We start from the raw sequence: 26,649 nt of genomic DNA on the forward strand, positions 1-26,649 counted from the left end.
AAGGGCAAGGCAACTTCTGCGAAAGCTGGAATGAATTGCCGGTAGAAATTTGCAAATCCTAAGAACCTCTGTAATTGCTTGCGTGTGCGGGGAGCTTGCCAATCGAGCACTGCTTTCACCTTGGTTGAGTCCATCTCTATGCCTTCACTAGATATATGGTATCCCAGGGAGGTTCTGGCTGTAGATAAGGATGTCATCTAAGTACACGAGAACCCCATTGTAGAGGTGGGCGTGTAGAACTTCATTTATGTACTGAATGAACACGGCAGGGGGCCCTTTCAGGCCAAATGGCATCACCCGAAATTGGAAACTCCCTAATGGACAGTTGAAAGTGGTTTTCCACTCATCCCCTTCCTTTATTCTGATGCGGTAATAAGCCTCCCTCAAGTCCAATTTGGTAAAGTATTTTCCCTTGGCTAGATAATTTAATAAGTCCTTCATGAGGGGGAGGGGATAAGTGTTCTGCACACATAACACATTAATTTTCCTGAAGTCAATGACTAAGCGGTCTCCTTAAAGAGAACGGGGGCTGCTGTCCTGGAATTTGCAGGCTGGATGAATCCCCTCTTTAAATTGGTGTCTATGAAGTTTCTCAGCTCTCCCAATTCTTTTGGTGACATTGCATACATCCTAGGTTTTGGGAGAGTTACCCCTGGCTCGAATTCTATTGCACAGTTTGTAGGTCTGTGAGGGGGCAGTTCATTGCAATCTTCCTCACTGAAATTTTTTTCCTAGTCTCTGTATTCCAAGGGCACCTTCAGGAGATTTGGAAGTGTTCCTTCCTTCATTGCAAACGCTGCTAAGGACCCATCTGGCTCCTTCCGGGGAGGAGATTTTCTCCTGTCAGTCTCTAGAAAAGGGTTAGAGCCCAAGGGGATGAAAAGCTTACGATGCCCACCCTCCCACTGAAAGGTGGGAGTCCATTTGTCCATCCAGGCCAAGCCCAATATAATTGGTTCTGACATTTTGGGGGCGACTACGAATCTCAAGAGTTCACGGTGCCGGCCAATCTGCAGCTCCACTAACTCAGTCAGGAGCGTAGTAGAAACTCCACCCACTAGAGAGCCGTCCACCTGCTGAAACCAGATGTGTTTTGCTAAAGGCGTGGTCTGGATTTTTAACTTCTCCACTAAGCTTTTGCTAATAAGGCATCTCGAGCACCCTGTGTCTATCAGAGCCCGTATTTCTTCCTCTTCCCCTGTGGTCATTGCTTTAATCCTTGCTTTAATGATGAATGGATGGATGGTCTTGCTCACCATTGGGTCATCCTTTCTACTGGGCTTCTCATTCCAATTGTGCCCAGTTCCTGAAGGAATAAGGGTTTCACTTTAGCAAAATCCTCAGGAGGTCACAGCTCTGTAGTTTGAAAGGCCCAGAGACTCTGCAGAGGGGCTTCTTCAGATCCTCTTTCTGCTACCGGGCTTGGGTTTTGGGGGAGAGAGGGGCGTCAAACAGTCTGTCTCCTTATGTCCAATCTGGTCACATCTATAGCTATTTGTTCCCCTCATAACCCCTAAGCAAGGAGAGCCCAGCTGACAAGGGAAAAGGCAGCCTCTTGAAAAATCCCTTGTTGCACTAATTGGCTCATAAGCCCTCTCCTTATGCACTTTAGGAAGTGCATTTGCCATCAGAGGAACAGGAGAAGGGGTGCCGAGCAGGTTTTGAAATTTCCCCACAAAGGAATGTCTTTGACGTGCATGTGGTTTGGCTTTATCTCACAATTCACTTAGGGAGTCAGCGAGGGGGGTGGGAGGAAAGTCTACATTATTCATCTTTGCCATGTAGAGAGGCAACTTCAGGGGCCATGGGGATCTTCAGGAACCCATGGGCATCTCAGCCACCCCCAATCAGGAAGATAGATTGTTTCTGGTTTGTTCATTACAACCCCAAGACGATTGGCGGGCCCCAGGGGAAGAGCCTTCTCTGTGGCGGCACCGGCCCTCTGGAACCAACTCCCCCCGGAGATTAGAACTGCCCCTACTCTTCCTGCCTTCCGTAAACTCCTTAAAACCCACCTTTGCCGTCAGGCATGGGGGAACTGAAACATCTCCCCCTGGGCATGTTTAATTTATATATGGTATGCTTGTGTGTATGTCTGTTAGTATATGGGGTCTGTTTTAAATCTTTAAATATTTTAAATTTGTCAGATTATTTATGATTTGTTTCCACGTGTTGTGAGCCGCCCCGAGTCTTCGGAGAGGGGCGGCATACAAATCTAAGTAATAAATAAACAAACAAACAAACAAACAAATAAATAAATAAATAAATAAGGAAATCCTAACACTGAGGGAAGGGTTAGCTTGGAAGGGAACCAAGCTGTATGTGCCTGCCAGCCTGCGACTAGATATTCTCCAAAGGAGTCATGACTCCAGACTAGGGGGCCACTTCGGGTTCCTGAAAACATTGCATCTGGTGCGGAGACAGTTCTGGTGGCCCAGAATGAGAGGGGAAGTGGAAGATTATGTGAAAAGTTGTACTACCTGTGCCACCAGAAAGCATCGGCCCGGAAACCCCCCTGGATTGCTGCAGGAAGTAACCAACCCTACTAGGCCCTGGGAAAAAATAGCGATGGATTTCATAGTGGAGCTCCCCGAGAGCAAGGGAAACACTATTATTTGGACTGTCATTGATTTGTTCTCTAAACAAGCCCACTTCATCGCATGTTCAGGGCTACCCACAGCCAGATAAATTATTCTTAAAACACATTTACAGGTTGCATGGAGCCCCCCGCAGAATCATATGAGATTGGGGGGTCCAATTCACAGCCACATTCTGGAGAGAATTCGTCCATACCATTGGTTCCACCCAAGGACTCAGTTCTGCGTTCCACCCTTCCACAAATGGAGCAGCAGAAAGAGCTAACGCCCTAGTGGAACAATACCTTAGATGTTATGTGAGTTACCAGCAGAACAATTGAGCTGAATTGCTGCCTTTTGCAGAAGTAGCATACAATAATTCTGTACACAGTAGTACGGGACTAACTCCTTTTCAGGTTACCAGTGGTCGAGATTTCGTTCCCATGCCAGTACTACCTACAGAACCTCCCTCATCCATTATGTTGGTGGAGTGGAGGGAGAAGCTGAAGAGAGGGTGGGAGGACATGAAGAAGGTGCTGACAGAGGCAGCGCAAGTCTGCAAGAAACAAGCAGATAAGTACTGGTCTCCCCGACCGCCTTTTCAAGTGGGAGATAAAGTTTTTCTGTCTGCCAAATACATTCGGTTAAGGCTGCCTAGCAAAAAGCTAGGTCCAAAATTCTTGGGCCCTTTTCCAATAGTGAGAGTAATCAACCCGGTCACGGTGCAGCTTGCATTACCTAGAATCCTAGGGAGGATCCACTCTGTATTTCATTGCAGCATGCTTAAGCCGGTGATCAGATCCAATACTAGGCCACATGCACAGCCGCCCCCTTCCCCTGTAGTAATTCAAGGGGAACCTTATTACGAAGTGAAAAGAATTTTGGATTCCCGCATTTTCCGGGGAACCTTGCAGTACCTAATTCATTGGAAGGGGTACCCTCTGTCGGAGGCTACCTGGGTAAAAAGTCGGGACGTTAGTGCTGATAGGTTAGTCAAGCAGTTCCATGAAAATTATCTGAACAAGCCAAAGGGTCTTGGAGGAGGGAGGCAAGATGGTTTGGAATGGTGCAACCCCTATTCTCAGGGGAGGCCGCCTGTCAGGCCCCAGTGAATTCAAAGGCTGGCCTGACATAGTATGGTAGAAAGAAAATAAACCCCCACACCCAGGGGAGTGAAAGATTATGCCATGTAGTACACATTCCTTCACGCAGAATCCAAAGTACTGAACACAGGAAGGAATTAGAAATCCCTGCATTGGATTTGTCCTCATGATTGCCCTTGTGGGTATGGGGAAGTGTAGCAGAGAGCAACTGGCCTCCTGCCTCCCACTGTCTTTTTCTTCTTCAGCCCTGACCTGGATGGATGCTCACCAAAGTTTTCTTGTCTCTTCAACTTACATGAAGAGTCTTTGAGGTCAATATCTCTCTTTCTGTGTAGCAGAAATAAAGTGTGACTTTGAAATCTAAACTATCTCTCCCTCAGTATAACTAAAACAGGCTTTCCCTCCCTAGCTGGTATCTCTTACAATGGCGATAGACAGCAAGGTGCTGCCTTTTATAGAGGCAGGTCAGGTGTCCTTGGGGACCAATCCACTACCTTCCTTCCATCATTTCCCTACTATTGTTGACAATGTTACCACTGATCCACTCCTCTTCAAATATGTTTTATAGTTATAAAATATTGTCTTTTATTCAAGTTAATGGAATGTATTTTAAATAAACCTTTACAAATTTAACAGTGTAACATTATTTTCGGATTTAAAACAGTGTTCTAATTTCTTCTAGTCATAGAAATATATCCTTATGCTCAAATATGTGGTCTTAAGGAGACATAAGTATAGCTTTTCATTGCAAAGCAAATACAGAGCCACAAAGCAAGAAAGGTTCTATTTATTCTAGTATGAACAATTTTATCAGAATTTTCACATTTACAAATAGCACATTTTAAAATAACTAGAGGCTGTAACATGCATAGAAAATTATTTGACTACATTTATAATGTACTGGAATAATGTCTTTTCTATAGTGTTACTATCTAGACAAAGAGAATAAAATCGAGATTTAGTCATATGTAGAGAGGATTCATTGTAGTCAATTCAGTTGATCATGACAAATTTAAGTCTCACTGATTACAATAATACTAATTTTGAGTGTATCTGAATCTGACTCATGGGTGATATTTTTTTTATTTAATACATAAATAGTTCAAATTAACAAATAGTCCATGTATTAAATTGCAAACACTTTAGAAAGGGATGGCAACATTTGCAATTATAAAATTATTAAGAAATGAATAAAATACTTCTGATAGATCCACATTCTTGAGAATTCTGCTTATATTTGCGAAATATATATTGCATAGTTTTACAGACAAATTTACATCAAATACATATATTTTAAACACCAATTTATAAAGAATGCCAATATTGTTTTGTAGAGAAAATCATATTTCTGTACAAGGACTTGATTTTTATTTCCTTTAAGCAAAATTGCACAATATTTAAGAGGAATATTCATATTCTTCAGCATTGCGACGTCCAAAATCCATCCAGCCCATGTAGTCTCTATCCCTTATCCTGTGGGTAGGATCAAAATTCTGTAACCCCATCACGGAGACCTTTCCAGTAGAACCTAAATATTGGACAGCAACATACAAATAAGCAGACTCATTTTTAATAATATGAATTCTTTGCTATCTTAAATCAATTATAGAACATTAAATGTGAAATCAATATCCTGTGATGGTGAACATTATCATCCATGATCAAATGAAACCTGCATTTTCCTTTTGTTAATATTGTGATATACTACTAATTTTAGTCAGTTTAAACATTTTAAAGTTACAGTTTTATTGATAAATATATAATAGACAGTAAAATAGCTATTGCATGTGTATAGTTACAGTGCCAGAAGGAAGTGTATAGTTACAGTGCCAGAAGGTGCATCTTGGCACAAATGATTTGTCCCAGAGAAATGTTAATGTAGTAAAAAGATATTTCCAATGTCTTAGCATGGAGCTGGGCAGAATAACTGATTCAGTGACTTTCTTAGAGTTGTTACCTGTTTGTGGTCAGGAGGATAAAACAACTTGTATCAGAGAGTTTAATGTGTGGTTAAGGCAGTGGTATAAAGCTGAAGATTTTGGCTAGGTAAGTCATGATGCCAGTAGGTGGTCTAATAGGGAGTTGTTTAAGAGGGATGGTTTGCATCCATCATACATATGTACCCAGGTGCTCAGTGAGGAGTTCAGCACTTTTTTGGACAGGCATTTAAACTAGTGCTCTTAGAGGCCAATGTCTTAGAAGAACTTGAAGGTTTAAAGATAAATAAGGCAATGGCATCCACCCAGAGTTCATAAAGAACTCAGATTTGTCATTGCTACCCCCCTGACTGATTTGTTTAACCGATCGCTGTTAACAGGAGATGTTCCTGAGGATTGGACAAGAAGAAGGGCAGTAGAGAAGAAGCTGGTAACTATAGGTCAGTTAGCTTGACATCAGTTGTAGTTATTTATTTATTTATTTATTTATTTATCTATCTATCTATCTATCTATCTATCTATCAATTTATTTATTTATTTATTTATTATGCCGCCCTTCTCTTTAGACTCAGGGTGGCTTACATGTTAGCAATAGCACTGTTTAACAGAGCTAGCATATTGCCCCCACAATCCGGGTCCTCATTTTACCCACTTCGGAAGGATGGAAGGCTGAGTCAACCTTGAGTTAAAATGATGAAGACTCTACTCAAAAAGAGGATAAATCAGCACCTAAAAAACAATAACTTATTGGACTCAAATCAGCATGGCTTTACTGAAGGCAAATCAGGTCAGACTAATCTCATTTATTTCTTTGACTATGTTACAAAGGTGTTGGATGAAGGTGGTGCCATGGATATTGCCTATTTGGACTTCAGCAAAGCCTTTAATACAGTTCCACATAAAGAGCTGATAGATAAATGAGTGAAGATTGGACTTAATCCCTGGATAGTTCAGTGGATTTGCACCTGGCTGAAGCGTAGACATCAGAGAGTTGTTGTTAATGGCGAGTATTCTGAGCAGAGACTGGTTACAAGCGGTGTGCCACAAGGGTCTGTTCTGGGTCCTATTCTTTTTAATCTGTTTGTGAGTGACATAGGGGAAGGTTTGGTAGGGAAGGTTTGCCTATTTGCTGATGACTCTAAAGTGTGCAATAGGGTTGATATTCCTGGAGGCGTCTGTAGTATGGTAAACGATTTAGCTTTACTAGATAAATGGTCAAAGCAGTTTAATGTTTCCAAATGTAAAATAATGCACTTGGGGAAAAGGAATCCTCAATCTGAATATTGTATTGGCAGTTCTGTGTTAGCAAAAACTTCAGAAGAGAAGGGTTTAGGGGTAGTGATTTCTGACAGTCTCAAAATGGGTGAACAGTGTGGTCAGGCAATAGGAAAAGCAAATAGGATGCTTGGCTGCATAGCTAGAGGTATAACAAGCAGGAAGAGGGAACGCTGGTGAGATCATATTTGGAATACTGTGTTCAGTTCTGGAGACTTCACCTACAAAATGATATTGACAAAATTTAACGGGTCCAAAGACAGGCTACAAGAATGGTGGAAGATCTTAAGCATAAAACCTATCAGGAAAGTCTTAATGAACTCAATCTGTATAGTCTGGAGGACAGAAGGAAAAGGTGGGACATGATCGAAACATTTAAATATGTTAAAGGGTTAAATAAGGTTCAGGAGGGAAGTGTTTTTAATAGGAAAGTAAACACAAGAACAAGGGGACACGATCTGAGGTTAGTTGGGGAAAAGATCAAAAGCAACATAAGAAAATATTATTTTACTGAAAGAGTAGTAGATCTTTGGAACAAACTTCCAGCAGACATGGTTGGTAAATCCACAGTAACTGAATTTAAACATGCCTGGGATAAACATATATCCATCCTAAGATGAAAATATAGGAAATAGCATTAAGGGCAGACTAGATGGACCATGAAGTCTTTTTCTGCTGTCAAGCTTCTATGTTTCTAAGTGTTTTTGTAAAGCATCATTAAAAAACATATTAGCAAAGTCCATTCTAAAATAAAATTTAAAAGACAGAATCAAGATACACTAGTGATTATCTGGATAATTTAAAAAAATAGTCTCCCAGTAGCAGCAACAATGGACATATTCATTATCTTGTCACTTCTACTACATCCACAAAAAATAAAGAAGGGGGGGTGGAGCTACAACCAGAACGAGATGGACAGTTTCATCTGCACTTCAGAGAACCTGCTGAACCGCAACAGCCTGGGAACCCAATTTTGGGTCAAACTGACATGTAGGGTCAGTGAAGCAAGGGAACAGTCTGGCAAGCTACAGGTTAATGCAAAACCCTGTAGGTAACCAGTTCCCTGACCGGCAGCCATTTTGGAGGTGACATGTCGCTATCAGTTCCACTAGCAAAACAGCAAAAGTGAGGCTGAAGTGAGATTGAAGTCATCTGGGTGAGAAGGTTTTTTTCTGTTTAGCATAAATTTTTGGAACTGAAGTAAAAGTGAAAAAGGCTGATTTGTAAAAAATAGAGTGAAACATTGGCAAAGGAAAGAGGACTGGAAGCAGCGGAAAAAGCTGCTTCTGATTTAGTGCTGGCAGAAGCAATGGAAATTGAGACCTCTTTTCTAAATGGATACCTAAGTGACTGTACCTTTGCTTTAAAAAGACTTATTTGGAGGTGGCTGCAACTAGATTAAGCCTAAGAAGTTATTTATTTTTCTCTATTAATTTGAATTTTTGATTACCATTATTTCAGGACTCTTTTTGGAAAAAGATTGCCATCTAGTGCTAACAAGCGTTAATAAGTATCCTAGGCTGGAAACATTGTTGCAGCTTTTAAAATTGAGTTAACCTTGGAACTGACCAGCTTCTCAAAACACAGACATCTGGTTTAGAATCAATAAGTGGATTGTCTTGCTGTATTTATATTAGCATTTTTTACAATAAGGACTTTGTTCTCAACAGATGTTCTTCCCCTTAAGATTATATTGGCCTTTTAAAAGGTTTTTATATATTTGCTCTATTTTGTTTTGATTTTGAGGTTTAGAATGAAAATGAACTGAAGTCCTTTTTTAGCTTCTTTAAGTTTCTCACTATTTCCATTTTTATTTTTATTTTATTTTTTGGCAAAGTATTGGATGCATAATTGCATTTTTATTTTATATTAATAATTCTTGTTTTTTTTCTTATTGGAATTTATTGTTGCTGGGTTTTTTTCTTTTTCATTAAAAGATTTATTTTGGATTATTGGGATTTTATAGTTTTTCTTTTTCCCCCCATTTTCCCAAAAGAGAAAAGAAAAAAGCACACCAGGACAGTGCTGAAACAAATCATATTGAAAACAAAAAGACAGCTGTTTGAGATTATATTGTAAGCTTGGTTCTAATAAAAAAAAATCATGGTAAATATATAGCACCTTTTCTTTTAAAACTTTATTAGCCCAGTTTATTTTGTCACTGTCTCTTACTAATTTGATATCAGGTTTCAAATTGACACACAGAGACACAAACAAACAGACAAAGAGCAGATTCTGAAACATTGAAGTCTGTCCATCCTGATCTCCAAGTAACATATTAAACCTATATGAAGACATATTGGTCTATTGCTAGCCAACTAGAATTTTATCTGTAGAGGCAATGTATCTTGACAAGGCTGAAGAAAATAGGGCAGACTTGTTCATCTGCTGCCTGATTGGTTTTTTTAAAATTAAAAAACTGCCAATATTAATTCAATTTGATAAATGAGCATTTGCTTTCAATTTTTCTTTCTTTGGAGGAAAAGGAAAAGAACATTTATTTCTGAGAAATTGTCTTGAAATGGGAGACAGCTGAAAGGTACATGTGAATAGCCTAGAATGATCTCCTTGCTGGTCTGCAGCCTCCCTGACTCTCTAATAAAATATATCCTTCCATCTGGCTCTTTAGTAGCTGCTTTGATTGGTAAGAGTGATTGCCTTGAAGAAATTGGCAATCTCTTTCCCAAGAGACAGATATTTTTGATTCAATTTCTTTCAAAAATCAGAAAACTTCAGAAGGTCATTGTGTGCTTTATTCCATGTTAGATTCTATTCCCTAGTCATAATTAACTAATTCAGAAAATAGACTAGCAATGAGCAATTGATAGTCTTCTAGATGTTGATGGATTGCTTCTTCTTCTTCTTCTTGAACTTTGCCCACTCTGCTTAGAATTTAGGAGACCAGATGTTAATAAAGTTGGCAGAGAATAACCTCAATCTGTTAGATTTTTAGTAATCACTTTAATTATTCAATAGTATATTTAACGTTGATTAATTTATCAAAACACTATTTTTATCTATATTATTTAGTCACTGAGGTTTACCCAATGGCAAAAAGTGATAGATAAGGGAGACATTAATCAGCCTTCTCTGAATTGTGATTCTACAGAACTTTCAATGCCTAATAAAGATTATTTTGAATGAAATTTTCTCTACAATCAATTGCTCTCCACAAAAATAAGTATATAGTTCTCTTGGAATAAAGATTTTCAAGCTCCCAGTACTGTACATGTATTTGTATGTCTGACAGATTCCCCTAACCAGAAAAGTGCCTCCAAGAATTAAGGATTCAACTATATATAAAATGGTTTTAATGGAAAATTCTGATTTCCTAACTTATTGCCCTATATATATTTTAGATTAATTAAGCATTATAATTCTCCAATATATTTAATAATGAGCCGGGGTGGCACAGCAGGTAGAGTGCTGTACTGCAGGCCACTGAAGCTGACTTCATGTATGTAGGTCAGTGGTTCAAATCTTATAACCGGCTCAAGGTTGACTCATCCTTCCATCCTTCCGAGGTGGGTAAAATTAGGTCCCGGATTGTGAGGGCAATATGCTGGCTCTGTTAAAAAGTGCTATGCAATATGTTGTAAGCTGCCCTGAGTCTAAGAAGAAGGGCGGCATAAAAAACCGAATAAATAATGTTAACTGGGAATTATGGAAGTTCTGGTTCTAACCTTTATGGAGAATGCTGGGAAGAGGAAGATTGCCCATTTTATGATATTAATTTGAGACATTTTCATTATTGTACCAATTATTTTCTTACCTTATGACAAGTCATTATTTGATAATAAATATTTTGAGTGAATACTAACAATGGAACACACATTATTTTAGACAATCATAAAAAAAAATCCAAACAGGCATACATTTAATTATAAGAATTAATCCTTTAATTAATCAAGTGGTATATATGGGCAATCAGGATGAAAATTAGGGCATACATACCTTTACCTGAGTAACCTAACATTACTTGAAGGTTTGTAGCTTGCACCCCATACTCACAAATCATATCTTTATGATACTTATCAGAAGCATATTTCCCCAGCCTCTACTAAATCTTCACTGACTGTATAAAGAAGAGATACTTTGTAAAAGTGAGAATTAGAAGTAAAGGGAGAGATGCTATATTAAGACCAAACTTTTTGATCCTTAAAAGCCTCTGGTTTCTCCCTCCCTCCCCAAAAAACCTGGAGAAACCAAGAAATGGGAGCAGACAACTATGTATTTCAGGAAGATTTCTATTCCAATAGAAATAGACAAAACAAAAATTCCTGCAGGTAAGAATTTTCATCCATTTTCATTTTCTTTATATTTCTGGACAAATTATAACTGTTCTGAATCTAAATCTTGATCTTCTATGTCATATTTATTTCTCCTCCTCTTTAGAAGATAGATGATGCTGTATGAATTGAACAATGTTATCCAACGTATGATTCAGAAAATATTGCAAAGTTAATTTAATTGGATTGGTGGAACATAGAATTATCTTGACAAAAAACTCTTAGGAAGTTAAAGCCTTATTCTCTTGCCTCTATGGAAATAAGATGCACAAGTGTGTCCCATTGATGTGCAATCAGCTTTAGTATTTAGATGAAAGCAAACAATACATACAGAGTTTCACCATGCAATTTTCATGTAAACACCTAAAATTACACCTTTCAGAGTGAGGGACACATTGCTATTTCCTTCTAATTCTTTTACAATAATATTTCTGGATAATTAAGGTAGCCACTGTGAGAAACTGAAAAAGATGTGATGATATGTGGAAGAGAAGAAGGAGTTTCACAATGATTCCTGTATGCATTTGAAGAAAGACTCACCTAAGCAAAGTCCCATGTGGGTTTAGAATGTTGATATGTCTTATCTCAACATGTTTGGATAATGCCAGCTTGGGAAAAGTTGCATAACTGTGTTGATTGCTAATAAAAAATACAATTTTAACGTCTTCAGCACATTCTCAAGCTAGTGCAATCCAGAGGTGTTGAAAGGCTACATTGTGTGGGAATGATCAATAATGCTGGCCTTTTCTCTCTCTCATATTTGACAGAATGAGATCACTCTAACTTCAGTTTGAATCTATGTATGTACTGAATTTTGAAAAGGGATTCCTTTAAACCCAAAGAATCCCTGGAACAGAAAATGATTAAAAGGTATACCTCTTCGGGCTTGCTGGAGATATTTGGCTAACAGAGCTCCAAGATTGGCCTTTTGGTCAATACTGTCATCTACCAGCTGGACAGGTTTCCCTGAGGTTGGAATATGGCCATGTTGGTGATTTTCTACCAAGCTCTGCTCAAAATTTGTCATTGCATGATGGGATCCAGATGTTTGCTGTCCCAAGGTGTTCAGGGACAACATAGCCAGGAACAGGGAAATGCAAATCCCACTATACATAGCTAAACAAGAATAAGAAGGAATTGTCATATTTAGATTTGCAAATATTGTGCTTTTAAAATACACTAAAACAATTATTTCAGTACTGTTGTGCTTGTTCTTTATCAGTGCATCCAATTTATAAACATTGCCTTATACATTACATTTTCATATGCTTTAGCCACCGCTAAAGCATATGAAAATGTAATGTATAAGGCAATGTTTATAACATTACACTTCGTTTTTCATAATGTATTTCAATTTTTATGGAATTCGCTGCTCCAATTCCATATCTACAAATGCAGATGAAAGTCACTAGCTGAAAAATATAACTCTTATAGAATGTACTGTTTATTAGATGATTAATAAGGAACAGTAATTAAAACTTGAGTGTGGATTTTAAAAGGAATGCCGTAATCATGATTTCACTTTATTATAAATTTGTGAGAGAAAGAAATTAAATTTGGATATTAGCTCTTAACTTGATATATTTGTAGAATGTACTGCAATATAGCATACAATTCTTAGGTATCAAAATATAGTCAATCTCTAGCTAAGTGTATATAAGATCCATTATTTTAGTGGAAGAATACTTTGTTTACCTTTAAGTTATTAAAAGTCTTTAAATTTTAAATCTTTTATCAGCTTAATATACAATATATCATAATTACATACATATTCTGTGGTCAGCATTTACTTTTAAGATGAAAGTAATACAGTGCCAACTTTTTGTTCTGAGAAGTTAAAAAATTATGATGAAGTTTGTTTTAGACTACAATCCAAATATAGAAGTGTATAGATAAAAATCCAAATGATATAATTAAAAGGCTGTAAATAATTAAAGCTATATCCATCCACAGACTGAAGAGTAACAATTACTCTTGGTGCAAAATTATTTGTATTAAAGCATAGGATTTATTTACTGCACTGAAAAATAAGGTTGCAATACATTTTTCCCTGACAGTATACTTTAGAATGCTAATGAAAAAGTCTTTCCTATCCTAACATGTAGCAAGCAATTTCATAACTTCCTCTCCAAAATCATTCTGTTGCCCAAGGTAAATGTTATGAATGAGCTATATACAATTTGGTTAAGATTAAGAGTTGCGAAAGATACCACAGATGATTTCATTTGTAAAACTATGAGAGAAATTCAGGTGGCATAAATTGTATAAAGATGCTAGTCACCCTCTACTGTTTTATTTTCTCCAGCTAAAGGAATCATACAAAATCTTCCGATCTTACCTTCAAATCAAGTGCAGGTAGATCTGCTGACTAGCCAGGACAGGAAATGGTCTCCAGAATGTAGCAAAGCCATTCATAGTTTCTCCTTAAATAGTCTGGTTAAGTGCTCCAGAGGCTATCATTTGTTTGTACAGATCTGACGCAACTAGGAGAGTACCATACACTTCCCTCTGGAATGAGTGTTGAATGGTAATAATGGAGAGAGAGAATAGAAAGTCTCCAACTGGAGGGGGGATAGGGGGACAATTTCTGCGGTTTAATCATATCCACAGCATTGCTATATTTCTTTGATATTCTCTTCTGCTTTATAGGGACTTAGAATCAACTCGTGTGTTGTGTGCAGGCAATGAAATTCAAGCAGGGAATAACTTTGAGGCCCCCATGATTGAATTTAGCAAAATGTTCTTCTTACAAAATAGACATTAATTGAGACTGTACAGGGTATGCAGGTGATTTGCATGATAGAATTAGAGTGGTTCATCCAAATTCACATAGATTTTCTATATTGGATTCTTAAATTATTTCAATTGAAACAATAACCTACTAGAATCTACCCTGATTTTCCCAAAATAAGGCATTCCCTGATAATAAGCTCAATCAGACGTTTTTTTGTTTTTGGTACATAAAGAAAAACGTCTATTTACAGATCATTGCCCATTTTTAATATACAATTATATTTTGTCTTTACTTCTGTAATACAAGGGGGAAAAAACAAAAGAAAAATGAGAAACTTATTTCAATCCAAAAAGAAAGATATTAAAATAGCGAAAAGTTGTGAGCGTATGCATATATTTACAGTAAGCCAATTGAAGAAAGGATGATCAAATAGTTTGGAACACCTTTAGTCTGAAATTAATTATCATTCGGTCTGGTATCTTTTTTGAATCCACTTGTGCCATTTCTCCCATATTTTAACAGTTTCATTATCTTTTGTTCCCTTAATATCCCTTGTCATCTCGTCCATCTCTGCACATCTGTATACCTTTTCTATATTTTGACCTTCTGAGAGTATGTTTTTATTTTTCCAAATCTGGGTGTGAACTATTCTAATTGTGGTGATTATGTGGGTGACTAAGTATAATATATGTCTTGAGTATTTTTTGTTCCAGATTCCAAGTAAGAGGCATTTGGGGGTAAATTCTATTTCTGTTTCTGTAATTTCTGTCAACCACCTATGTACATTCTTCCACATCAGTTTTACTTTAGAACACGTCCACCACATGTAGTGTTACATTTCCAACATGTTGATGTGGATCTTGGGAATGTTTTTGCAATTCTTGATGGAGAGAGATGCCATCTATAAAATAATTTATAAAAATTTTCCTTATAGGCTACAGATAATGTTATTTTACTAATTATATTCCATGTTTTCTCTCATTCTATTAAATGAATGTTATGACCTATGTTTTTAGCCCATGCAAGCATGGGTCCTTTTACTACTTCTTCTGGGTAGTGATTGTATATCATCGTTATATTTTTCCTGTCTGGTCCTATAAAAATTTTATCTAATCGATTAAAAGATTTTTCTATGCCTACCCCACTTATATCCTTATTGTATCTGGATCCATTTTATTATGTTGAATTTCTAGTTCTTCTCTGGATTTTAAATGTCCATCTGGGTGTAGTATATATCTTTATAGGTCAACGATTTTGTCGGATCAATTACGTTGGGGAAGATAATGGCCTCCATTGTAGAAAGCCAGAGGATAATTTTGATGTAGTATTTCCTTTTAATTTTTTGCTGTGTTTTTAATAGGGATTTTCTAATTAAATGTTTACTGAATATATTTTATGTTTTATTTTCATCCTTCCATAAGTGGGCATGCCATCCTGTTTGCAAATTGTGGCCTTCAAGTGTTAATAATCTTTTGTTTAGAAGCTTGATCCAATCTTTAATCCAAATTAGGGAGGTGGCAACATAGATTAGATTAGATTAGATTTATTGGATTTATATGCCGCCCCTCTCCGCAAACTCGGGGCGGCTCACAACAATAGTAAAAACAGTACATAATAACAATCCAATGCCCACCAATCTAATTACAATTTTAAGTTAAGAATTCATAAAACAATCCCAATATATATAAAAAAGAGGCACACAGTCCATCAATCAAACGGCAAAACAACATGGGCAAGGGGGAGATGTTTTAATTCCCCCATGCCTGACGGCAGAGGTGGGTTTTAAGGAGTTTACGAAAGGCAGGGAGGGTGGGGGCAATCCTAATCTCAGGGGGGAGCTGGTTCCAGAGGGTCGGAGCCACCACAGAGAAGGCTCTTCCCCTGGGTCCCGCCAGACGACATTGTTTAGTCGACGGGACCCGAAGAAGGCCGACTCTGTGGGACCTAACCGGTCTCTGGGATTCATGCAGCAGGAGGCGGTCCCGAAGATATTCTGGTCTGGTGCCATGAAGGGCTTTATAGGTCATAACCAACACTTTGAATTGTGACCGGAAACTGATCGGCAACCAATGCAGACTGCGGAGTGTTGGAGTAATATAGGCATACTTAGAGAAGCCTATAATTGCTCTCGCAGCTGCATTCTGCACGATCTGAACTTTCCGAACACTTTTCAAAGGTAGCCCCATGTAGAGAGCGTTACAGTAGTCGAGCCTCGAGGTGATGAGGGCATGAGTGACTGTGAGTAATGACTCCCGGTCCAAATAGGGCCGCAACTGGTGCACCAGGCGAACCTGGGCAAACGCCCCCCTCACCACAGCTGAAAGGTATTTCTCTAATGTGAGCTGTGGATCAAGGAGGACGCCCAAGTTGCGGACCCTCTCTGAGGGGGTCAATAATTCCCCCCCCCAGAGTAATGGACGGACAGATAGAATTGTCCTTGGGAGGCAAAACCCACAGCCACTCCATCTTGTCTGGGTTGAGTTTGAGTTTGTTGACACCCATCCAGGCCCCAACAGCCTCCAGGCACCGGCACATCACTTCCACTGCTTCGTTGACTGGACATGGGGTGGAGATGTACAACTGGGTATCATTGGCGTATTGATGATAACTCACCCCATGCCCTTGGATGATCTCACCCAGCAGTTTCATGTAGATATTAAATAGCAGGGGGAGAGGACCGACCCCTGAGGCACCCCACAAGGGAGAGACCTCGAGGTTGACCTCTGACCCCCCACTAACACCGACTGCGACCGACCGGAGAGGTAGGAGGAGAACCACTGAAGAACAGTGCCTTCTACTCCCAACCCCTCCAGCCGGCGCATAAGGATACCATGGTCGATGGTATCGAAAGCTGCTGAGAGGTCAAGGAGCACCAGGACAGAGGACAAGCCCCTGTCCCGGGCCCGCCAGAGATCATCCATCAACGCGACCAAAGCAGTTTCCGTGCTGTAGCCGAGCCTGAATCCAGACTGTTGAGGACCTAGATAATCGGCTTCTTCCAAGTACCGCTGGAATTGAAGTGCCACCACCTTCTCAACAACCTTCCCCATAAAGGGAAGGTTGGAGACTGGACGGTAGTTATTAAGCACGGCTGGGTCCAGGAAAGGCTTCTTGAGGAGGGGGCGCACAAGTGCCTCCTTATAAAGGGCTGGAAAGGACCCCCTCCCCAAGGAGGCGTTGACAATCTCCTGGACCCAGCTCCGTGTCACCCCTCGACTGGCCGAAACCAGCCAAGAGAGACATGGATCCAGTAAACAGGTGGCGGAACTCACAGCTCCAATGGCCTTGTCCACTTTATCAGGTGTCACCAAGTCAAACTCCTCCTGGACAGATGGACAAAGACGTTTAACTCCAGTCACCTCGACTGACTCATTGTCAGTCGACTCTGTTTTACAATTGGAGTCGAGGTCCGCTCGGATCCGAGCGATTTTATCAGCGAAAAACGTGTTAAAATCCTCGACACTACTCTGCAAGGGCTCCCCAACTCCCCGCTGATTAAGAAGGGAGTGGGTTACCCTAAACAGAGTGGCCGGGCGGGATGCCACTGATGCAATGAAAGCCGCATGATATGCACATCTTGCCGCCTTGAGTGCCACTTTGTAAGTCTTAATATGAGCTCTTACAAGTTTTCGATCGGATTCGGACTTATTCTTCCTCCATCACTTCACTAGATGTCTGTTCTGGCGTTTCAACTCCCGGAGCTCCTCATTGAACCATGGAGCTCTACGGGGTCTAGTGTCACGGAGAGGTCGCAATGGCGCAATCCGGTCAAGAACCTCCGCTGCAGCCTTGTTCCTTGTGCCTCAGCAAGAGACTCTGCCGAACAGTGGAGTGCATTTGGAATAACCCCAAGCGCCCTCTGAAAGCCCTTTGGGTCCATCAGGCATCTGGGGCGGAACCACTTAGTTGTTTCCGCCTCCCTGCGGGGAAGGATTGGAGCCAGGAAGTCAAGCCGTAGTAGAAAATGGTCTGACCATGACAAAGGCAACACTTCTATGCTCCTTAGTCTCAGATCATTACTCAATTGCTCAGAGAGGAATATCATATCGGGTGCGTGTCCACCCTCGTGAGTCGGACCCTGAACTACTTGAGTCAGGTCCATGGCTGTCATGGTGGCCATGAACTCCTATGCCAGTCCAGAGGAACCGCTGAGCGACGGTAGATTGAAGTCCCCCAGGACGATAAGTCCGGGGAACTCCACCGCCAACCCGGCCACCTCCTTGAGTAGCACAGGCAGGGTTGTTGACATGCAGCTGGGAGGCAGGTATGTGAGTAACAAGCCCACCTGAACCTCTAAGTCCAACTTCACAAGGAGGGACTCGCAACCCGCAACCTCTAGTAATGTTTGAAGTTGGGAAAACCTAGTCCCCACCTTCTTTTATTATCTTGAACATATTTTAATATAATTCTTGGTTTAGTTTTTTGCCATACAAATTTTGAGATGATATTATTCAATTCCCTAAAATATTTTGAATCTAAATATATGGGGGCTATTTGAAACAGTTACAAATATTTCAGGAGAATATTCATTTTTATTGTGGTGATTCTTCCTAGAAAAGATAATTGTAAATTCCCCCATTTTTCTAAAATTTTCTTTGTTTCTTGAGCTAATTTATCATAGTTATCTCTTTTAATAAATGACACTTTTTTTGTTATGTTTAACCCCAAATATTTAATCTTTTTTGTTATTTGCAAATCCAAAATATTTTCCAGTTCTTTTTCAATTTTTTGAATCATATTTTTGGTCATAATTTTATTTTTTTGTTTATTAATTTTTAGCCCAGAGAGCTCCCCAAATTTCTCTATTTCTCTAAGTAATATTGCACCTGATTCTAATGGATCTTCAAAAAAATATACCATACTCTTGATCTTTGATTTTAATACCCTTTATCTCATCGTTATTCCTTATCTTATTTAACAGTATTTCTTGCACTGTTATAAAGAGTAGGGGTGATAACGGGCATCCTTGGTGGACCCCTTTGTTAATAAAGAATTTGTCTGTCACCCTGGCTGTTTGCCATGAGTATATGTTTTGCATGATGTTTTTAAAGTTGTTCCCAAAATCTAATTTTTGAATCAGTTCTAAAAAATATTGCCAGTTGACCTAATCGAAAGCCTTTTGTGCGTCCAAGAAGGCCAATGCTACTTGTCTCCCAGGATGTGCATCGCAGAATTCTAGGATGTCTAAAACAGTTCTGGTACAATTTTTAATTTGACGATATGGGAGAAAGCCATTTTGATCTTGATTTATAATTTTATTCAAAACTTTCTTTAATCTATCTGCAAAAATTTGTCATTAAAATATTATAATCTGTGTTTAATAATGATATGGGCCTATAATTTTGAATTTTATCTCTTTCTGTCTCATTCTTCAGAATAATTGAGATAAAATATTCTCTCCAAGTGTCTTTATGCTTTTTTAAACGTTTTATTATATAGTTTGAGAAGTATAGGTTCAAATATTTAACTTTTTATAAAATTCCCCCAGAAAACCATCTGGGCCCGGTGATTTGTTATTCTTCTGACTTTTTAAAGCTTGTTGCAATTTCGGTATTGTTATCTCATTCTTTATTGCCATTCTATCTTGTTCCTCTAATGGTGGAAAATTACTCTCTGATAGATAGCTTATTATTTTCATTATATCAACCTGTCCTTGCATATATAATTCTTTGCAATACTCATAAATTATCTTTCTTTCCTCCTGTTCAGTATGTTGTAATGTGCCCTGTTTATCTGCTAGATGATGGATAATTTTGTCACTTTTTCCTTTTTTAATTTTTTGTGACAGCCATCTGCTTGGCTTATTTGCTGATTCGAAATAAGTTTGTCTGGCTTGTCTTATATTTCTTGCATATTCTTGTTGATCAATAAGATTAACTCTATGTCTGGCATCCATCACGGAATATTTTATTTATTTATTTTGGGGTTCTTGCTGTAAAGCTGTTTCTAAATTTTTAATTTTGTTTAGACTATTGTTATATTCTTTCTTCTCTTCTTTAAGTTTTTTTTGCTGTATATGATATTATTATTCCTCTGATGTATACCTTAAGAGTGTCCCATATTATATGTGTCTTTGTAGGTTGTTTTTTATTTTCCACTAGAAATAATTCTGTCTCTTTTTTAATCAAATCGATATAATTTTCGTCAGAGAGTAATTTTGTATTAAAGGTCCATCTTCTAAAACTTTTCTTTTCTCCTTGGAAAGTAATAAGGGGGTTATGATCAGCCCAGTGATTTGGTTTGATTTCTACAGTTTTTATTTTATGGCAGAATCCTTTGTTGGTCCATGCCATATCAATTCTTGAAAAAGAGTTGTGTGGTACAGAATGAAATGTAAATAGTTTAATTTCCGGATGTCTAGTTCTCCATATGTCTGTTAGGATCTAATTCTTCTGCCAACTTATTAAAGGTGTTAGGGAGAGTAGGTCTCTTCATTTTATGTTTCCCAACTACTCCATGGTCTGTTTTTGGATTTATTATTCCATTGTAGTCCCCAATTACACAGATGTTTTTGAGGTTTATATGGACCAATTTCTCATGCAAATTTTTGAAAAAACATTTTTTTGAGGCATAAATATTAACTAATGTCAGCTTCTCTCCCATGAATTCAATTTCAATTACTATAAATCTGCCTTTTGTATCAGTAAGTATTTCCTTAGGTTTTAGTTCTTTTTTGACATATGTTGCTACTCCTCTTTTCTTTTTATCATCTAATGATGTGAATGGTTTGCCTAGATTTGGTATTCTAACATTTTTCTATGGATTTGCTTTACATGTGTCTCTTGCATACAGACTATTTGGGCTTTTGGGGTTAATAGTTTTGAAAAAAAAATTCTACGCTTATAAGGGTTATTAAGTCCATTGATATTTATTGAAAATAATTTTATTTCATGTTGCATTTTAATATAGAAAAAAGTTAGGGTTCAAACTTCTTTATTTGTTTACTGCTGCTGCTGTCCGAGATCTAGCATCATACTCTTAACCTATTTAAATATATATATAATTTCATGAATATTAGGCACTTTTAGTTCATCATGAGTGGCTGCTGATAGTGGTTTACAGGTATCGTATTTTTCTGTGTATAAGATGCACCTTTTTCCTCCCTAAAAGAGGCTGATGATTAGGGTATGTCTTATACTCTGAATATAGCTTTTTTCCCCAGCCCTGTCTTTATAGGGTTTTTTTCATTGCTTTACTTGCTCCAGATATTTCTTTCCAGCCCTAACCAGGTGCTATTAATGTACCCAAGCTCTTTCATTGTTACTCTCTGTGAAGAATGTTTTCCAAGCCCTAAATTTTTGCAGGGCTTGTTTCATTACTCTAACTTACTTTGAGTAAGTTTCTCTCTAGCCCTAACCAGGTGCTAATAATGTCCCCAGCTCTTACCAGCTTACAAGCTCCTTCATTGTTACTCTCTACCAACAATGTATTTTTGTAGGTTTTTTTTTCATTGCTTTACTTGTTCCAGATATTTCTTTCCAGACGTAACCAGGTGCTATTAATGTACCAATTGTTTCTCTCATTGTTACTCTCTGCCAAGAATGTATTCCAAAGCCTGTCTTTGTAGTCCCCCCCATTGTTTTACTTGCTCTGAATGTTTCTTTCCAGCCCTAACCAGGTGCTAGCAATGTTCCCAGTTCTTACCCTCTTGCAAGCTCTTTCATTGTTACTCTCCAAAGAAGAATGTTTTCCAAGCCCTAAGTCTTTGCAGGTTTTTTCCCCATTGCTCTACTTGCTCAGACTATTTCTTTCCAGATACTAATGATGTTCCCAGCTCTTACAGGCTTGCAAGCTCTTTCATTACTGCAAGTCAGCTCTTACTGGCTTGCAAGCTCTCCCAGATTAAATTTATGCTAGTCAGATAAATACCTGATAAGCAGATTCTTTTCCCTATTTTCCTCCCCCAAAACTAAGATGCGTCTTATATTCCAGTGTGTCTTATACTCCAAAAAATACAGTAATCCTTATGACCATAATTTAACTCAAAATTTGTGTTAACAAATTTTAAGTAACACATTTATTGAGTTTTACCCCATTTGATTACCCACAGGTGTTGTGAATCACTGCATTTGATAATTTGGTAAACCAGTTAAGTGAATCTGGCTTCCCCATTGACTTTGCTTGTCAACAGATTGTAAAGTGTTTACATGACCTTGGAGCACAGCAAACATTAAAATATGAACCAGTTGGCAAGCATCTAAATTTTGATCATGGATGTTGTAAATGCTGCAACTGTGAAAAATGGTCATAAGTCACATTTTCAGTGCTATTGTAACTTTGAATGGCCACTGAACTGTGGTAAGTTGAGGATTATCTATATTTAGTGAACTACCAAACAGATGTAGTAATACCTGTTTTTTAATGTGGAACAGATCCAGAGGAAATTATGGACTGAATCCATAGTTAGCTATAACCTAGATATAGAGCTATGTATTTCAGCTGATTTTGAGTTGAGCCTGAATTCTATTCTATATGACCCATTACAAACTAAAGGTTTTGCATTATTTGGATGAGAAACTTAAATGCTTTTACAATAAAATATTGAGACCATCAAGACAGCCATTCCCATTCTTGTGACTTAAGCACGTAAAGTGAGAGTTAGTATTCTTGGGTGGAAGCAGCAATCATTGAAATCAATAGAAATTTCTAAATGAAATACTGTTCTGACCCAGTTTTTGAAATAATCATCAGCCAAGCATCTTTTATATTTTAAGAATAAATGTTTTTATTTTCAACCCCTCCACCCAAAGTTGACATCTGTAAATATGCATTTATTGAGGACAAAAATAAAAAAATGAAAATGAGCAAGATGGATCATGCAAACACACTTACAGTATTAGAACAAAACAACAGGAGGACCCGGATTGTGGAGGCAATAGGCTGGCTCTGTTAAAAAGGGCTATTGCTAACATGTTGTAAGCCGCCCTGAGTCTAAGGAGAAGGGCGGCATAAAAATCGAATGAATGAATGAATGAATGAATGAATAAATGAATGAATGAATGAATGAATGAATAAATGAATAAATGAATAAATGAATAAATGAATAAACGAATAAATGAATAAATGAATAAATGAATAAATGAATAAATATTTTGTAAAATAATAATGATTAGAGCTGGCACTGGTCTGGTGTTTCATATCTGGTCACACAGGTCTGGGCAGATAGTATTTCAGTTTTGGGTAGCTGGTAGAGTTTGGGTAGTGTATCAGGAGTTGGTTGGCACATCAACTCGTTCACAAACTTGGGTGACAGACCATCCTGGAACAATTCCATCAGAGCCCCCTCATCTCAGTTCAGGGGCACTACTAAGTTCTGAAATTCAGAGATATATTCAGAGATGGTCTTGGTGCCAAGTTGTAGCTGGCGCAGTTGGATAATGGCGTTCTGTATGCACATGGGATCAGCAAATTCCTCTTCAAGCCTCTGGCGAAAGTTGTCACAATTTTGTAGGATTGGATCCTGACGTTTCAGTAAGGGTGACACCCAATCAAATGTAGCACCTCTCAACAGACTTATAATAAAAGAAATCTTCATGGTGTCTTGTCCACTGGGGACGAGTTGAAAAAAATTGTGCATTGATTTAGAAATGGGATTACTTGGTCCCTTTCACCCAGGAAGACTGATGGCCTGGTTAAATAAATCTTTGGTCTCTTTTGAAATACAACCTGGGGGGAACTGGGGTGGTTGCTGCGGTCTGATTCTGCTGCAAGGTTATCACTTGGGCCTGCAAGCCAGTGACTGTCTGTATCAAAGTGATTATGGAGATTGGCCATCACGCAGGCTGGCTGGTTTGTTTTTTGGGGCTTGCATCAATATTGTTCTGATTCAGGTTAGTCAGATGATAGTTGAATAAATTGCTTCTCAGACACTTAATGTTCAAACAGTAACATTTCTATTTATTTCTTCTACTTCAATTCTAGTACAATACAATTCTGTGACACAGCAGAATTATTTTTGGTTTTTCCCGTGATAAACTAGATAATTTATCTCTATAATTGCTTCACTGGCTGCTAGGGGGCATTCTTTAATTATCTGGCCGGGTTTTGCTGATTAGAAAGGCAATAAGAAAGGCAATAAGTCACACAATAAAACTTCACATTCCGGAGCTATCATGCAGGCGTTCATGTTGGTTGGATGTCAGATTGACGCAAGCAGTTACTGCTTCTGTCCAACTCCGGACGTGATGTAATTAATTAATTAATTAACTACGCTCTAAAATGCATCTCAAAATTTCTTCCCACCAATTTCTTCTGACATTTTCTGCTGCCTTCTGAATTTTGGATCAATCCATCTCAAATCCTGACAGCTGGAACTGTCTGAAGACACATCTGTCTGTAAGCCTTCACTCGAAAGCTGTTCTCCCATTTCAATTTCATCTTCACTAAAATTATCTTCATCTCATAAATCAGGTAAAATGACAGGCTCCATTTCACCTCCCCCCTCTGAATCTGAGCATTCCAACAGCTGACAGGGAGCACACACAACAGAGAGCAAATGATATTAGTTCTCAACTTTTCAGCCCAAAGAAGCTTGAAGTGCTCTGTTGTAGCAATGGAATAAAGAGGAAATTGGTGGCCTGAAAGACACAGTGGTCCATTTTATTGGGCTTAATTTCAGGAAGTGGGTAATGGACTTACTCCAGAAGGCTTCTGCAGATAACTATCTGGTTTGTAGCATCCTATAGCCCAATACGTTTAGTGATGGAGACAAAGAAAATAAGATAGAGGGGATCAGAAATGAACAGAAAAGTTGAATAGCAAACTATTCCAATGTATTCTGCACATTATTGTCATAAACAACAAGAAAAAGCAATGTTTTTATATAGTTTATATTATGGTTCATTACTATCTTGCAATGGTCATAAAGATTAGAGTTGAATCAATGAGAATGAAACATTTCTTCATGAACCAAGCTGTCTCCGCACTGCACATTAGGCTCAAAATTTATGCATTTCACCAATGAAACAATCTCCTCTATTGGTCCCCTGGTTGAATACTTCCACTTAATAAAATGTGATAATGGGCTCCAGTTTTGACAATTCCCCCCAGTCTTATCATTTCTATGTGACTATTTTTCTTATTATTTTTATTTGATTCTTTATTATTTATTATTATGTATATGATGCTTTTATTTGTTGTGAGCCGCTCCGAGTCCTTGAAGAGAGGCGACATACAAATCTAATAAATTATTATTAATTATTATTATTATTATTACACTTAAAAAAATCATTTTCATGGGAAAATTAGTCTTATAATCTTTTTCTTCTCGTTGTTAGATATAAAAATTAATTAAAACAACATTTGAGTCATCGGACCTTATACAACAAAGTCACCTAAGCAGCAAAATTCCAATTTCTTTCCTCACTTGAACTCTATTTTATTTATGAATTGGTTCAGATTCCACATGAAATAAGACTGAATTTTCTGTAGCTTCAAAAACAATATATTTATTTATTAGATTTGTATGCTGCCCCTCTCTTTTTATAATTGAAAAGATTGTTTCAATAAATGATTCACCCAATTAAAAAAGAGATAAAATTAAAACGTAAATACTTTTATGTACAAGTGAATTGTTAAAAACATGCCTATTAAAAAGTAGTTTCCACTGATCATAGAAACATAGAAAACTGACGGCAGAAAAAGTCCTCATGGTCCATCTAGTCTGCCCTTATACTATTTTCTGTATTTTATCTTAGGGTGGATATATGTTTATCCCAGGCATGTTTAAATTCAGTTACTGTGGATTTATCTACCACGTCTGCTGGAAGTTTGTTCCAAGGATTTACTACTCTTTCAGTAAAATAATATTTTCTCACGTTGCTTTTGATCTTTCCCCCAACTAACTTCAGATTGTGTCCCCTTGTTCTTGTGTTCACTTTCCTATTAAAAACACTTCCCTCCTGGACCTTATTTAACCCTTTAACATATTTAAATGTTTCGATCATGTCCCCCCTTTTCCTTCTGTCCTCCAGACTATACAGATTTGAGTTCATTAAGTCTTTCCTGATACATTTTATGCTTAAGACCTTCCACCATTCTTGTAGCCCGTCTTTGGACCCGTTCAATTTTGTCAATATCTTTTTGTAGGTGAGGTCTCCAGAACTGAACACAGTATTCCAAATGTGGTCTCACCAGCACTCTATATAGCGGGATCATAATCTCCCTCTTCCTGCTCGTTATACCTCTAGCTATGCAGCCAAGCATCCTACTTGCTTTCCCTACCACCTGACTGCACTGTTCACCCATTTTGAGACTGTCAGAAATCACTAGCCCTAAATCCTTTTCTTCTGAAGTTTTTGCTAACACAGAACTGCCAATACAATACTCAGATTGAGGATTCCTTTTCCCCAAGTGCATTATTTTACATTTGGAAACGTTAAACTGCAGTTTCCATTGCTTTGACCATTTATCTAGTAAAGCTAAATAATTTACCATATTACAGACGCCTCCAGGAATATCAACCCTATTGCACACTTTAGAGTCATCGGCAAATAGGCAAACCTTCCCTACCAAACCTTCCCCTATGTCACTCACAAACATATTAAAAAGAATAGGACCCAGAACAGACCCTTGTGGCACACCGCTTGTAACCTGTCTCTGCTCAGAATACAGTAATACCTCATGATACAAACTTAATTGGTGCAAGGAGGAGGTTCGTATGACGAAAGGTTCGTAAGACGAAACATTGTTTCCCATAGGAAACAATGTAAAGTCAATTAATCCGTGCAACCAAAA

The 26,649-nt window shown here is 38.1% G+C and overlaps 1 protein-coding gene across 1 annotated transcript; it reads right to left on the reverse strand.

The window, feature by feature from the left end:
• Window positions 1–5,076: 5,076 nt before the first annotated feature.
• CCK (cholecystokinin) lies at window positions 5,077–12,294 on the reverse strand. The gene is made up of 2 exons (XM_070727030.1): window positions 12,057–12,294; window positions 5,077–5,207 (listed from the first exon to the last, which is right to left on the reverse strand). Exons 1-2 carry the CDS (start codon window positions 12,292–12,294, stop codon window positions 5,077–5,079), a joined length of 369 nt encoding a protein of 122 aa, XP_070583131.1.
• Window positions 12,295–26,649: the final 14,355 nt, after the last annotated feature.

The sequence above is a fragment of the Erythrolamprus reginae genome, chromosome Z (assembly GCF_031021105.1).
Source record: "Erythrolamprus reginae isolate rEryReg1 chromosome Z, rEryReg1.hap1, whole genome shotgun sequence".
Lineage (NCBI taxonomy): Eukaryota > Metazoa > Chordata > Lepidosauria > Squamata > Dipsadidae > Erythrolamprus > Erythrolamprus reginae.